The sequence below is a fragment of the Chiloscyllium punctatum genome, chromosome 42 (assembly GCF_047496795.1).
Source record: "Chiloscyllium punctatum isolate Juve2018m chromosome 42, sChiPun1.3, whole genome shotgun sequence".
In the NCBI taxonomy this organism is placed as follows: domain Eukaryota; kingdom Metazoa; phylum Chordata; class Chondrichthyes; order Orectolobiformes; family Hemiscylliidae; genus Chiloscyllium; species Chiloscyllium punctatum.
In genome coordinates, this window is record NC_092780.1 from 24,710,263 (window position 1) to 24,726,713 (window position 16,451).

General features: G+C 39.9%; 1 protein-coding gene across 2 annotated transcripts in view; it reads right to left on the reverse strand.

Moving 5' to 3' along the window:
• Nucleotides 1-16,451, reverse strand: part of itga3b (integrin, alpha 3b) — a 165,121-nt gene that overhangs the window by 34,118 nt on the left and 114,552 nt on the right. For both annotated transcript variants that reach the window (XM_072561670.1, XM_072561671.1), the window contains exons 10-15: nucleotides 15,991-16,074; nucleotides 12,218-12,285; nucleotides 8,530-8,669; nucleotides 5,518-5,661; nucleotides 4,572-4,681; nucleotides 1,306-1,483 (exon numbers count right to left, since the gene is read on the reverse strand). In XM_072561670.1, coding sequence (XP_072417771.1) covers nucleotides 1,306-1,483; nucleotides 4,572-4,681; nucleotides 5,518-5,661; nucleotides 8,530-8,669; nucleotides 12,218-12,285; nucleotides 15,991-16,074 — 724 coding nt within the window. The remainder of the gene's footprint in view (nucleotides 1-1,305; nucleotides 1,484-4,571; nucleotides 4,682-5,517; nucleotides 5,662-8,529; nucleotides 8,670-12,217; nucleotides 12,286-15,990; nucleotides 16,075-16,451) is intronic.

Consider the following 16,451-nt stretch of genomic DNA (forward strand, 5'->3'; position numbering starts at 1 on the left):
GACCTGAAGGCATAAAGATCTCAGACCCATTCCCATAGCTTGGAAACACTTGAAGCGTGCTCTTCTGTTGTTAATGTATAACTTAATGCTAGCCCAGACGCTTGTGTCCGTGATGTAGTAACTGTATTTAATTGCCAGCTATAATCAAATATCTGATGGATCTTTCAATGCCACATCTTCAGTGCCTAGTTTATGTTATGTGGGATAAAGGTAAAGATACCCTAGCGGAGGCAAAGCCCAATATCTAATCTCGTGGTCAGGATCACATTAGCAGTGCATTTATGGTAGAGTTACATGATATTTGGACAAACCTAATAACTTCAACAATGAATGTAGGCAGCTGTATGGGAAATAATGGCCCATGTTTGTCAAGGGGCCAAACAATCATAAAGTCCAAATTGGAGTTGTAGCCTCAGGACTTGACAGAATCCCAGATAGAGCTAAATCAGAGGGAATTGCCCAAGAAATTGAAGATTCCGACAGACAATTTACCTGTAATTGGAATCCTCTGAAAGTATTGATTTAAACTAGAAAATTCAGAGACTTCCAGTGTAGTTACCCAGGCAAAGGTAGACAACAAAAAACCAAATATAACTCTTGGAAAAGCTGTTCCTCCACCCCCCGCCCCACTACAACTACCATTCACATCCCACTACTCTTCTCCCTGACCCCTTACAACTAAACTGATAATCAATCCACTGTCAGACCCAACAGCACTTCCAACCCTTCATTCCTCGGACCTGACAACGATTGACCTTTTTGCCCAGAGCCGATATCTCCCCACTCCTTTGCTTGACTTGACACTGCTCATCTCCTGGCAAGACCCCTTTACCCATGACCTGCCCTAAACACTCAATCACTTACTTCATTGGACCCTTCCCATTTGCACCTTGACACCCTACCCATGGTGCACCCTACCCACCTGACACCCTACCCTCATATTTACCTCATAAGCAGTTGAAATGGCTGTATGTGCTGCTGGACATTTACATCATTAAGCATAGTTTGGCTCTCTGACCATTTTGCACTTGGAGGACACAGTTGTAGTGAAGGTACACTCTGTATTTCTGCAGAGTTCATGATCAGAAGCTCCTGCCAGAAATGCAGAGTCCTTGAGTAATGTAAACATTTGGGAGCAGGTTGGCAATTTTATCACATCTGTCCATATTTTATGCCATTATACCTGATTCTTTAACACAAAACAACATATATCAAATATGATTCTGAATCAATATAGAGCTGAAGCTTAGATAATCATCTCCTGCGCTCCCAATATCGATAAACATTAAGTACTTGTCCACTTACTGCACGAATACCAACGTAGGTCAACGTTTCAGGCAGGGTAATGTTGAGCCTGGCCTGGTGAGCATCCTCGCCATTGGTGGGATTTGTTGGGAAATTTGTAAAAATCACTTGCAATACAAGCTTATTGGAATATGGGTTGGATTGTGGATTATAGTCCAAGATTTGCTTGCCATTTTTTCTGGGATTGAAGCAAAAGAGAAGGCATCAGTGTCAGCCTAGCCTGAAATATGCAACAGCAATACAGAAGGATCTGCACCTGACTTAAATTCTCCTAATAGCATTAACATCTTCTCTTGTAATTTCTATTCTTTCTTTCCAACTTTACTCTCTCAAATCTGTCAGCAGGATTTAATTCTCCATCTGTTTGTAAATCTGTGACTCTGTAGACACCTTACTTCAATCTGTTGATTAATTTGAACATTTAAGCCCTCCATTCTTGTACTCTGTTTGACCCATTTCTGAAATTAAATCAACCTAGCGATATGCATTCTGATATCTTAACAATGTGATGATTTCATACGCTTAAAAATATTTGATTTTGCAATAACAGTAATGCTTCTGCTTGCTGGTACTGTGGTAGAGAGTTTTTGAATATTTTACAGGTAAGAAAGATGATTTCTATCTTCTTGCAGTTAAAATGAAGGATTCCTGCCTTGTTCAAGCTTTACTGGGTGAATCTTGCTGAGAAGCTTTCTCAATCAGATGCAGAATGTTTAGGCTTCTAATCTGACCTTTTTTCACTTTAATTCCAAATCTATGACATTCCTGGGTCTGTGCTCTTGGTTTAAATTTACTTTCATAGCCTTTGACTTCTTTTGCATCAAACAAAACCACGAAGCTCTATCTGACCTAAAAGTATTTTCCTTTTGTTTTACTTTCCCAGCCTGTAAGAACGTGTCATTTTCAAAAATATTAACTTCCTACCAGGGATCTTAACTGTACTCATGGAGTCTCTGATGGTTGTTTTCTCTCTTGCAAACACCCAGACTCATGACTACTCCTACAAATGGCTGCCATGTCATGCAGTTTGTATCTCCTTTGTTGTGACTCATTCTTGTTTTCCAGGGAGTTACTAATTCTCCTGCTGCATCGCTTCTCTTAAGAAATCTGCAAAGCATTTACCATTGACTGTCGATTCAACCTTGTGAACCTCGCCACAATACTCTCTTTAGGTCTTAAATATTCAACTCTTCCCAGCTGCTGATAGTCTGCATGCACAGGCAACTTAAAGCTGAGTTATCTTCCAGCATTGCTAGAATATCAAATAAATAGAACCCACACCATGCTGTATGTGCAATTAAACTGAGTCCACATCTTACCCTGGCTATCCTCATCCATTAACTTAGGGTTCTATACAGCCTGATTGGTCTAGTATGCTGGAGATAAACCACTTACTGGTCTAACTAGAAGAGGCTCTTGTATTGAACAAGATATAGTTCATTGCATGTTCACAACGAGTTACAGATTACATTGATAGGATGGCCATTGTTACAGAGACCATGAGGAAGATATGGTGTTAGCTAATGCTCCTCGGATTCTCAGCTATTCTGCTGCAAACATATATGATATTATCATAATGGGTGGTGCTTAAGGCTTTCCTGGATATTAACCCTTTGAAACCTGACACAACACCTATCTAGTCAAGATCAACTGTCTGCATAGAATCTCAAGCAATTTTAAGTTGTGGTGAACAGGTGGGGAAAGATTGAAAAACGTGAAATGAAGATGGGAATATGGGAATTGAGGTACAGATCAGCTGTGATCTAATTGAATGGCAAAACAGACAAGGAACTGACTATTCTAAATGGTGATGAGATGCACTGGACCACAATCCAATGTGTATAAAACTTTACAATTATATCTGATGATATATCTTTTACCATTTTACTAAAAACAACAATTTGCACTTAAATAGCTCCTCAAATGTAGAAAATGTCAAAAGCACTGCTCAGGAAGGCTACCTCTACAAATTTGACACAGGAGGAGATCTGGGTCACCAAAACCTGGTCAAAGGAAGATGTTTTATACAGTGAGTGTCTTAAAAAGGGGAGAAAAATAATGAGGCAGAGGTTCCAAAAAGGAATTGCAGTGCTTGGGATCAGGTAGGTTAAACCACAACTTCCAAAGGAAGGCAATTAGAATTAAAAATATGCAACAGACCAGAAATAGATCAAGATTAGAGTGGTGCTAGAAAAGCACAGCAGGTCAGGCAACATCCAAGGAGCAGGAAAATCGATGTTTCGGGCAAAAGCCTTTCATCCATGCTTTTGCCCGAAACCTCGATTTTCCTGCTCCTTGGATGCTGCCTAACCTGCTGTGCTTTTTCAGCACCACTCTAATCTTGACTCTAATCTCCAGCATCTGCAGTACCCACTTCCGCCTAGAAATAGATCAGTCCAGTTACCTTATAAGGTTGTAGGTTGGATCAATAAGGTCATGGAGGGACTTAAATGCAAGAGTAAGTATTTGAGATTGAGAAATATACAAAACAAAGATTTGACCGAGCTCCTTCATGTTCTAGACAGCAAGCTGTTTTATTTTAACAAAGAAGCTTTGGGCGGCACGGTGGCACAGTGGTTAGCATTGCTGCCTCACAGCGCCAGAGACCCGGGTTCAATTCCCGCCTCAGGCGACTGACTGTGTGGATTTTCCTTGTTCTCCCCATGGCTGCATGGGTTTCCTCTGGGTGTTCCGGTTTCCTCCCACAGTCCAAAGATGTGCAGGTAAGGTGAATTGGCCATGCTAAATTGCCTGTAATGTTAGGTAAGGGGTAAATGTAGGGGTATGGGTGGGTTGCGCTTCGGCGGGTCGGTGTGGGCTTGTTGGGCCGAAGGGCCTGTTTCCACACTGTAATGTAATCTAATCTAATCTAATCTAACTCAACAAGTTAAAGCAAACTCCTGAGGAAGCTGGAAGTCAAAACTAAAGACAGAAAATGTTGAAGAAACTCAGATCTGGCAACATCTGTTGAAGTATAAGCAGAGTTAATGTTTCGAGTCCAATATGACTAGTTGCTCGAGCAATAAGTCATACTGGACTCAAAATGTTAAATTCTTTTCTCTACTGAAACATACATGCTTCCATGCACTTTGAAATACACTTCCCACCTACACTCCTCCAGCAACCCCCAAAAATAAAGAAGGCCTCTGAATATAAATCATTAACTATGGTTGTCTCTCCACAGATGCTCTCAGACCTGCTGAGTTTATCCAACATTTTGTTTTTATTTTACCCAGAACAAAAGCCTTTCCTTCTTTTTCCCTTACCTTCTGATGGGACGAAACACCTCATTGTTCCCCAATCTGCCAAACTCATGTTTCATTTGGAGATTGCTATTGCATATCCGGTCATTGCCACATTCCTTCTGAATATGTATCTGTAAGAAGCATTTTTTTATATATATTGAAATAGGAAATCCATCAAAAGTTACAAAACTAATGCTGTGGAAAGTGCTTCTTTAAAAATTAATTTAAGCCAATGGAAGTAATTTTGGGTTTTCCCATTATATTTGGAAGAAGTTCATTAATGTCTATCCAAAATTGATAATTTTACTTGTCAAATACACTCCTGCCCCCACTCCCACCTCACATCCCTTTTATATCTTGGAGTTATAACAGCTGGTCCCTGCTCACATTCCAACAACCTGTCAAACTGCCAGTAATCACATCTGAATGTTGGTCATTCTTGTCAGATATTCAACCACACAGCTAATCCTACTCCTGCACTAAACTAATCTTCACACTTGTGCACTTTCACCATAGACTGCATCATCAGAAGAAGATATCCATTCTCTTTATTAAGCCCTGGAGCACAAAGGCCATTTCCAATAGCATGGTCACATCATTCAGGACAGACCAGTGATCAACAAAAAAATTCTGATGTGTGTGGCTTAATTAGTATCTGCATAAAAATGATGTATTTTTGACAATATTCTTTTCATCAATATATTATGACCAACAATAGTTATTTGATACAACCCTGATCGTTGTTTACTTTATTTATAGTAAAAAACACTTTTGCAGCTCTCTTGCATTTCCAATAAGAAACAAAAAATTCTCAACATGTGATGTGATTCGTGCCCCATTTCTCGGCCCTAACTTCCTATACTTTTTCTTAAACTTCCTCTCTATTGTTTTTGTACACTCCTTCTTTTCCTCACTACTTATTGCTGTTCAGAAGTCACTGATCTAGTTGTTGCGTGTCCCATCATACCTCTTCCAGACCAGTATGGTCTTGCAGTACATTCAAAATGGGATAATTATTCATATCAGCCCTTCTTCCTCGAGGCTCATTGCTATTGTCAATAGAATAATTCAGAGTGACAGAAATGGGTTGAAGCTTATCCTCCACATTGTCCTGTAAAATGCAAGGAAGATTATTTTAGTACAAATAACTATCAGGAATTCATCATTTTCAAGGAGACTAATATTATATTAAACACCTGTTGCTCATTTAGAGACTTCAGTCTGGTCTGTACTTAGTTGTTCAGCCTTAGAAGAGCTGAATCTAAGAGCATTTGACTTATTCATAGAAAAGCGAGGAAAAAATTAAGCCAGAATGTTTTGACAGGAAGCTCTTGCAAATGTTAAGATTTTTAAGTGCACAATCAAATACAATAATGGCTAGAGGATACAGAAATCTATATCAAAACTTCTACATGTAATAAAAGGAGTTAACAGTTGGATACAATATTAAAAAAAGATGAAATGGATGAAGATGTCCTAACAAACAATAGATGACAAGGGAACTGGAACAAAGAGAACAAAAATGAGAAAAATTAGACTATGCCAGACAGACTGGACAAAAAGATTAATAAATATGACCAATGTAGATATGCCGAATAACAAAGTACAGAGCAGCATACAGGGGAACTGAATGACTGATGAGGACTATATGATGTCAATAGGTACAATTTTCCCTTATCGGGAGATGGCAAGATGGTGGAATACAAGCTTGCCCTAAAGAAATATTCCTGTGCACCAATTAATTGCCAGGAAAGAAGGTCCACTGGAGACATTACCGACTTGCCAGTTTTTAAAGCTCCTGGTGGTGAATTACCAGTCACTTATGGGTCTCAATATACCACCTCCTAAATTTTTCATCTGCTGGAAAGCCAACTAAAGTAGCTAGTTTTCCGACTGGGTATCAACTGCTAATTTCATTCTCCTTTGCAACGGCGAGGGCATGCGAGTTGGTGAGGGGATTGTGGGGAAAGGTGGGACTCCACTTAACTCAATCTGGGCAATTGAGGGGCATGGACAGACTCTGAACAGCATCTCTTCCCTTCCCAACCAATTCCCTTCACCCTGTGACACCCCTTCCCTTTCACTATCTTGTAAAAAGCAAAACAGCGAAGCCCAACCTTCTCAGGTTTGTGTCCTCAAGGTTTAGCCTCAACCGACAGTGTTTAGGACCCCAATGCTGTTAGCATCTGATCATCCAACAGTTTTGCCTGAGTCAAGATCCTGGTGGTTAGGCCTATGATAAGGCTGGCAACTGTCCAGTCAGCTCTTTATAAACTGATTGGCACAAAATTCAGCAAACTTTCTCAATGGTGGAGGTAGTGAATTAGTCTGCACCTAACAGCCCACCCTTACACTTCATTTCAAAGAGATACATTTATGGCCTACTGTTGTTTCTCTGTAATATTGCTCACTAACTCACCAAGGATCTGGAACATAGAGGATCTAGCAGTTGATTGAACTGTAATGGACAGAGGAGAACTGACAGAAGAATCTCAGAGTGCCAAAACATAAGGAAGAGGGTCCAGGATTCAGGAACAATAGGAAGTGCTTGCAAAATAGGAAAACAGCAGATGAGTGTTCACATCTGGGAGGGGAGGGAAAGAGTGAGTGAGGAACCAGAAGGGAGATCATAACATTCTGGATTACTGACAGATTCTGCTATTCTGAGAGACAGAAAGTGGATTATTGGGAGCGCTAGGCTACAACAAGATGTCCTGCACATCACTATTTTCTTCTTCTGCACTGGTGGTTTATCATCAAATATCCTAAAGGCTGAAGTTTCCTTTTTGCTTTTTCTTCTTCTTTAAATGGAGTTGCTAATCATTATGATTTCAATAACCTATTTTAATGCTTCTTTCTTTAATTTTGTGCTAAATTTTGTTGATCACACACCTGCAAAGTGTCTGATTCGTGCAACACAATGGTAGTATCCCAGGCTCTGGGCCAGAACAACAAGGTTCAAGTCCCACCTGCTCGAGAAGTGTATCAGAATAACAGGTTGCTTAAAAATACCCACATCAAAAACTACTGTCAACACTGGGTCAATAAGCATATTCAAGACAGATTGACAGATGAGTAATCAGTAAGGAAATCAAGGGTTCTCGGGATAAGGCAGGAAAGTGGAGTTGAGGACTATCAGAAAGACCATGATTGAATTGAATGATAGAATGGACTCATTGGGCCAAATGGCCTATTTCTGTCTTATTTTGGGACATGCTGAGATTGTGAAAAGTGCTCCATTACTGCAATTTTTTACATAATTTAACAGTACCTTAGAATCCTTTGAGCGTGGAAGCAGACCCTTCGGTCCATTGAGTCCACACCAAACCTCTGAACAGCATTCCACCCAGACGCACCCCTAGACAGTATCCCAGTAACTCTGCGGGCTACTGGACACTATAGGCAATTTAGCATTGCCATCCACCCAACCTCCACATCTTTGGACTATATTACTAGCACTGTATTAATAAAAAAATGTTGTTGCTATTGTCTGGGTTCCAGCTTTAGTTCAGGGAAAGAGTGTAGGAAAATTGAGGCTGTTAATCTTTATCAATTATCTGAGGTATTTAGAAGTGGCCATTATTAAGCACAGAGCTGGGAAAAATGCCTATGTTGTTTCATGCAATATATACCATCTCATGCAACTATATTTTATTTAATGGTTGCATATTTTGGTGAATGAGCTGAAAGTACAGTCCGAGAGAAACAAAAGAACATTTATCATGTACACCCTCTTCTTATTGTGAAACACACACAGGGTCAGAACGGCAATGTACTGCTCTTTTGAACCAAACTTTCTCAGTTTAGCTGAATTTCTATTTGAATAGATTCTAGTTGAAAGTTGGCTTTCTTGGGAAAGTTTAACTTGAAGTCTGTACTGTAACATATATTGTATTTGAACATATCAAGGTGAGACACTCAACATTCAGCTGAAAGCCTGTTTGGAGGAATAATTAAACAGAAAGCAGGTTTACTTTACCATCAACCCCAGCTGGACACGCTCGCATTTGGTTTGTGGCATTTTAAAAATGCCATTGTAAATGGCACTGTTTGTCGGAACAAATTTAACACGTGGAGGTGAGCGCCTCTCTTTTTCGACCTCCAATGTATATTTAAGAGCTGTGCAGAGAAAAAAAGACAAGTGAATGTGGGGGCCTGCAACAATAATTGGCATCTCTGTAGAACATCTCAGGTGTAGCAAGGTATTTTAAAGAACATAAAGTTGAGATTACATTAGATTACTTACAGTGTGGAAACAGGCCCTTTGGCCCAACAAGTCCACACCACCCCGCCGAAGCGCAACCCACCCATTCCCCTACATTTACCTCTTTACCTAACACTATGGGCAATTTAGCATGACCAATTCACCTAACCTGCACATCTTTGGACTGTGGGAGGAAACCGGAGCACCCGGAGGAAACCCACGCAGACACGGGGAGAATGTGCAAACTCCACACAGTCAGTCACCTGAGTCGGGAATTGAACCCAGGTCTTTGGCGCTGTGAGGCAGCAGTGCTAACCGCTGTGCCACCATGCCGCCTTGAGTTGAAAAAGTAACAGGAGATGACAATGAGGAAGGGAAAAGAGGGACAGAGTCACAGTAAAATACTTTGAACAAATGCATCACCAAGGTATTAGGTGGCAAGTTGACTATATGCACACTGTCAACAAACTGACACCCTAATAACAAATGAGGATAACATTTATGAAGTAACTCCATGAAGGCCAGTATCCCATCACCAAGTCACCCTTTATTTACATGTGCAATGTACACGACACTGATCCAGCTCCCTCAGAGCCAGCTCTCAGAGTGAGCAGAACCTCTGACACTCCTGTTTTTTTTTTAACCTCTGACACTCCTGATTTTTTAGAGTGAACAGGCATGTCTGACACTCCTGTTTATTTTTTCTTTTTTTTATTATATATTAATCCCCACACTCCCGCCTAACTGCATTAGTGCTTATTTATTCCCCAGCACCCATGTTGTGTGTGTGCAGGTGTGAGACACAGTGAGAGACACAAGGTGCACGAATATTTATTCAGTTTCCACCACCAGGAAGAAAAGAAAACACCCGAGTGGCCTGTGACAGGTAGTGCCCTTCACTTCAAAGGGCAATGCTATGTGGTCAAACAGTGAAGGGGAGGGCAGGGATTAAATCAAAGATACTCCTGTTTTTTTTTCTTTATATGCTGTGTGAATCTCCTGTTTGTTTTTTTTCTTTTTTTCTCTTTTTTTTCTTAACCCCCACACGACCACCTAACTGCGGTAGTGCTTATTTTTTCCCCAGCACCCATGGTGTGTGTGTGTGCAGGTGTGAGGCACAGTGAGAGACACAAAGTGCACGAATATTTATTCAGTTTCCACCACCAGGAAGAAAACATCCAGTGGCCAGTGACAGGCAGTGCCCTTCACATCAAAGGGCAATGCTATGTGGTCAAACAGTGAAGAGGAGGGCAGGGATTAAATCAAAGACACTCCTGTTTATTTTTTTTTCTCTTTTTTTGGCCAGTGACAAGCACTGCCCTTCACATCAAAGGGCAATGCTCCAGGTTTTTAGATTTTTTTTTCTGCCCTTCACATCAAAGGGTCTTTGGTTTTTTTTTCTTTTTTTTCTTTATTCTGTTTTTCTTCTTAATTTAACCCCCACACTACCGCCTAACTGCGGTAGTGCTTATTTTTTCCCCAGCACACATGGTGTGTGTGTGCAGGTGTGAGACACAGTGAGAGACACAAAGTGCACGAATCTGTATTCAATTTCCACCACCAGGAAGATAGGAAAACACCCGAGTGGCCTGTGACAAGCACTGCCCTTCAAACCAAAGGGCAATGCTGTGTGATCAAAACAGTGAAGGGGAGGGTAGGGATTAAATCAAAGACACTCCTGTTTATTTTTTTTTCTTTATATGCTGTGTGAATCTCCTGTTTGTTTTTTTTTTCTTTTTTTTCTCTTTTTTTTCTTAACCCCCACAGTTAGGCGCAGTTAGGCGGTAGTGCTTATTTTTTCCCCAGCACCCATGGTGTGTGTGTGCAGGTGTGAGGCACAGTGAGAGACACAAAGTGCACGAATATTTATTCAGTTTCCACCACCAGGAAGAAAACATCCAGTGGCCAGTGACAGGCAGTGCCCTTCACATCAAAGGGCAATGCTATGTAGTCAAACAGTGAAGGGGAGGGCAGGGCAGGGATTAAATCAAAGACACTCCTGTTTATACCTGTTATCAGGACTCCTTGATTGGACCAGGATAACAGCTCTAATTAGGGAACTGATATACTATGGAGCCCTCCTGGCTGACCTCATTCCTATCCCTACAGTTCGCAATGTTAGAAAGTGACCATTCCAATTGCTGCATGGTAAATATTTACTGGAATAGACCTCAGGGTATCTTATGGAGGGTAACTGAAAGGAAGCATTGATGGTTCACATACACTTGAAATTTGAGTCACAAGCTTTTTTTTTGGTCAATTATCTCTGTACAAAGTCTAATTGGCTACCTGTTATGTTTTTTAAATGAACTTACTTCCTACTTAAAGGAAATAAATAATCATTTAACACATTGATCTTAAATTTTAAACACAGAATAAATACTTGGCTGGTTCAGATCAATGGTATTGTTGTGTTTTTATTATTCACAATGAGTTAGGAATTATATTTTTGTTTAAATATATTTCCAGACTGCCATACCAGTCATGACTGCATTGCACTCAGGAGCCAAGCGTCAGGCCCGGGGTGAGATCTGTAAATTACACTTGACGAAAAGCTCCTGTAGTTTTGGTTAAAAGTGTGGTTATCTCAAGCGCTGTGGCAAGAGTAATAGAGAGGGTCTTGGGGACCAAAGTCAAGGTGGACCCAGTTTCTCTTCTTCTGGGTTTGGCAAATTTATCTCCCTTAGATGTACATGGGAGAAAGCTTTTTAGCATCCTCACATTTTGTGCGAGGAAGAACATTCTGATGTGCTGGGTGTCTAAGAACCCTCCGGGTCTGTTAGGGTGGCATAAGTTAATTATGGAACATATTTTTTTAGACTTTCTTACAAATATGGTGCACCAGAAAATGGACAATTTTTATAAGACATGGCAACCCTTTTAGAATTATTTGGAAGCAGACCTGTCCACCATTTTAATTAGGGCTTTTGTGTCGTCAAGGTGGTTTGGTTTAATAAACCTGATGCATTGAGAGGAAGAATTTCAAGCAAACATGGGTTTAATAATTGATGCTCTCGAAGGTTGAGAGCTGAGGTCTTGTACTGAGCGCGTTATTTATTTACTGATGAATTATGAGTTTTTTTGTAGAGTAGTATAGTAATTGGTTTATTGTTTATTGTAGTTTTGTTGTTATAATGTTATATTTTCATATTTTTGTAATTTTATAATTTTGTAAAGAAAAATGTTTTCAATAAAAATATTTTAACAGAATTGTGGTTTATCTCAAACTTCTGAGAACCACAAGACGCAGCGCTTACCCAGAAATATTAAGTTAATATTTTGATTGTTGATGATTTTGATCAGTTCAAGATTTCAATATCAGATTGAACATTCAGTTGCTCAACTCATAAAAATTAGGCAGATCCCACAACCACCTCTAATTTCTCTAGTGAGATCAGTATCCTATAGCTTTACATGCACTGCCTTATGGAAATGTGGTAGCTCATGGAGTGCTGATACTTACCAATATTACGATTGTACTTCCTATTTCCTGTGCTCACAATATATGAGAAGCAAACGGTCACTGTGACACTAGATGAAATAAAACACAAGCAAAGCTTTTACAGATACGTTTAATGTGTGATATGAAGTTGATCTATCATTCAAATTTTTACATACTTGTAGCTATTTAATTTGCTTTTTGAAAATACCTGATCAATAGTTATACCCAGATGCCACCCATTCCATTCCCAATATAACAGTTTACAGCGTTGCAAGAAGTTACTATATTTGCTAACATCAAAACAGATAAATCTTCAGATTTTTGTGAGTCTTAAATGCTTGACATTAAAACATTGCCCCATCTTCTCTCTTTCTCTCAGAACAAGAAGTATATTATGGTTAAATTTTGGGTACCAAAATCTCTCTTTCCCAAGATTGAGATACAGCAGTGTTTCCCTTGGACTTTCCCACAAAGAGAAAGAGCTCCAGAAGCTATCTACAGATGGCATATGCTAATGAATTCTGAATAGTAAGGACCATTGCTAGCTCCTTTGTCACGGTGTTCCACCTTATCACATTTAAGTTCTTTGTTTTGTGGTGCACTGCTAGTATCGTACACCTATGTCATAAACCAGAAACAAAAACAGAAATTGCTGGAAAAAGCTCAGCAACTCTGAGTTATAGAGTCATAGAGATGTACAGCATGGAAACAGACCCTTCAGTCCAACCCGTCCATGCTGACCAGATATCCCAACCCAATCTAGTCCCACCTGCCAGCACCTAGCCAATATCTCTCCAAACCCTTCCTTTTCATATACCCATCCAAATGCCTCTTAAATGTTGCAATTGTACCAGCCTCCACCACTTCCTCTGGCAGCTCATTCCATACACATACCACCCTCTGTGTGAAAAATTTGCCCCATAGATCTCTTTTATATCTTTCCCCTCTCACCCTAAACCTATTCCCTCTAGTTCTGGACTCCCCAGCCTCACGGAAAGGACTTTGCCTATTTACCGTATCCATGCCCCTCATAATTTTGTAAACCTCTATAAGGTCACCTCTAAGCCTCCGACGGTCCAGGGAAAACAGCCCCAACCTGTTCAGCTTCTCCCTATAGCTCAAATCCTCTAACTCTGGCAACATCCTTGTAAATCTTTTCTGAACCCTTTCAAGTTTCACAACATTTTTCCGATAGGAAGGAGACCAGAATTGCATGCACTATTCTGAGGAAGGGTCACTCATCTCGAAGTGTTAACTCTTGATTTCTCTTCACAGGTGCTGCCAGACCTGCTCAGCTTTTCTGGCAATTCCTGTTTTTGTTTCTAGGTCAGAAATCCAGGTTCAAATCCCACAAACTGTGAAGGGGTATTATATCATGCCCAAATAGGTGATTGAATTCTTCAACAAAACCAAAAATGTCAGCATGAATAATAAACAATATTTGGAAAATAACGGATTTATGCTCTTTTGGTTTAGTTTATTTTCTGTAAAGTTGTTCACAGGGCTATGACCTGTAACACAATTTGCTCAGTGTTGAAATGTGGTATTGTAAGCTGCAAATCAGGATTTTACATGAATGGCAGGATCAGGGAAGAAGCAGAATCTTTCATCCCTTCTCAAGATCACTGTGTTCACTTGAAGAGCACACTATTCTTGTTGAACTTTCAAGAATTGGAAGCTAGCGAACCACCACGGTTTGAGTCCAAACCCCTTGTGCCTGTAACCTGGATAAAGTATCTTCTTCTTTTTGCTGTGCCCACCTCCACCTCCAGAATATATCTCTTCCCTCAGTAATCCAATAACAGGGATGCCTTACCTCTCTCATTGTCACATTTCATAGGATTACATAAGGTTTACAGCACAGAAACAAGCTATTTGACTCTACCAGTTCTATCCAAGCTTCCTCTCACCTTTCCCTGTCTTAGTCTCTTGTTGTAACCATCTATTCCCTTCTCCTTCAAGTGTTTGTTTAGCTTCCCCTTAAATACATCTACACTATGCACTTTAATAATTTTGTGTGGTAGAGAGTTCCGTATTCTTACCACTCTTTGGGTGAAAGAGTTTCTTCAGACTTCCCTATTGAATTACTTGGTGACTTTCCTATTTCTAGTTTCATAAGAGGAAACACTCTTCCTGTATCCAAATGTTTAATAATTTTAAACACTCCGAGCAGGTCATCTCTCAGCCTTCTTTATTCAGGAGAAAGAAACTCTAGCCTGTCAACCCTTTCCTAATATGTAAACCCATGTACTTCTGGTATCATACTTGTAAATCTTCTTTTAGGACAAGTTTTGATTTCACACCTGATAGGGTTCTGGGTCAGGGAGGAAGAAACTAAAAACTACAAGAAGAGAACAGGTTCCAAAGAACAGTGAAGTTAGAAGCAACCAGAGAGAGAGGTAAGAAGTCCTTGGTCGATAGTGGAGATAGAACAGTGGTCCAGAGCCTGTCTAAACCAGGGGAGTCTCTGAATAGTTCAGAGACCCAGTGATGAACAGTGGGAGCAAGTTAGCACCAGAAAATCATTGCCAAGGAATAATAGAGCCAGGAGGCCAAGCTAAGAGAAATGGGAGAACAAAAAAAAAACTGAACTCAAGGCAAAGGTGCAAGATGACAGACAACCTCCAGCAATTAAAGAGAAAAGTTCACAAATGGCCAATGCAATATTATATTTAGTGGTTCCACACTTTCCATGACCTAACTAGAGGCACTAGAGTTGGTCAAAACCCAAGCTTCGTGTAGTTGAAATATTAGACAGAAGGCAAATGTGACACTCAAGATAACAGCACTGCTTATATGTTTAGTAACACTCTATACAAGTACTTGATAATACTTCACAGGGATTTAGAGCAACACTTTGATCCCAAATAATAGTGATTAATAAAATACACAAACTTCATCTCGTCTTACTCCGGATCTCTTTTTTTCTCATTTGCTATCAAATTTTCAGTCTCTTCACATGTCTCCACCTCAATTCCCAATTATATAATTGATATTTGTTATTGAAGTGTTTGCTGACACCAACAAACCATCTATAATTACTAACTGTGCATGTTCAACTCTTATTTTTCTGACAAAAAAGGAGATTTTCTTTTTAAAGATCTACTTTGTTTGATTCCTTTTCACACTTATCAATATATTTAAGCAGAAATGTAATCAGTGGTTAAAATATACTGTAAAGCATTATAGAGTGGTCTCCCCTGGCTTTTGTTCCAGGATGGATACATGAATAGGAAAGTTTAGGAGGGATATAGACCAGGCAGGTGGAACTAGCTTGGTTTGGGATTATGTTCGGCATGGACTGGTTGGACTGAAGGAGAAAGTGAGGACTGCAGATGCTGGAGATCAGAGCTGAAAAATGTGTTGCTGGAAAAGCGCAGCAGGTCAGGCAGCATCAAAGGAGCAGGAGAATGACGTTTCGGGCATAAGAAGAAGGGCTTATGCCCGAAACGTTGATTCTCCTGCTCCTTTGATCCTGATTGGACTGAAGGGTCTGTTTCCGTGCTGTATGACTGTATGACTATGACTCCAACACAACAGCATGGTTGGAATCTGAAACTCATGAGAACCTCCAAAAGGTGTTACTTTAATATCAGCAGTCACCCATTTATAGTATAATAATGACATTTGGAAAATCCAGAATGTTGTGTAAAGCTCAGCTATATTGCATCCATCACATTTTATGACACTATGCCCTTTGCTAAAATGTTATTGATGGCTATAAATGAACAAATTATCAGTTATCAAAAGTAATAACTATTTCAGAGAAATTAACAATATTTTGAAATGCTTACCAGGACTTTATGGTGCAGGTGCTGGGATCAATGATGTTTGGATGCACAGTGAAATTCTTACTAATATTAATAACTGGTCGAGATCTGGAAACAGACACATGCCATTAGTTTCAGAAATTCCATCACTTATATCCAACAGGCTCTGGGATCTTTCATCCACTTGCTGCCCATACCTTTTTTTTTGCTGAAACTTTATAGATGCAAAGATTGGAAAAGGAACAGGAACTTAAATTATGCAAATTATTTCCTATCTGTGGGAATCTCCAACAAACTTACGTTTTTCACACATTTCTGTGAAATTTTCCTGCCATTTTTCCCATGATAGATTCCTGCATCACCTTTATAATGGGAATTGCTTATTTAAACTTGTCATGTAGTAATTTCATCCTTCTGCCACTTGAGGTGGCATATTGCCACTGTCATATATCTGCAGGGAAACCTTTAAGACCCAGCTCACTCTA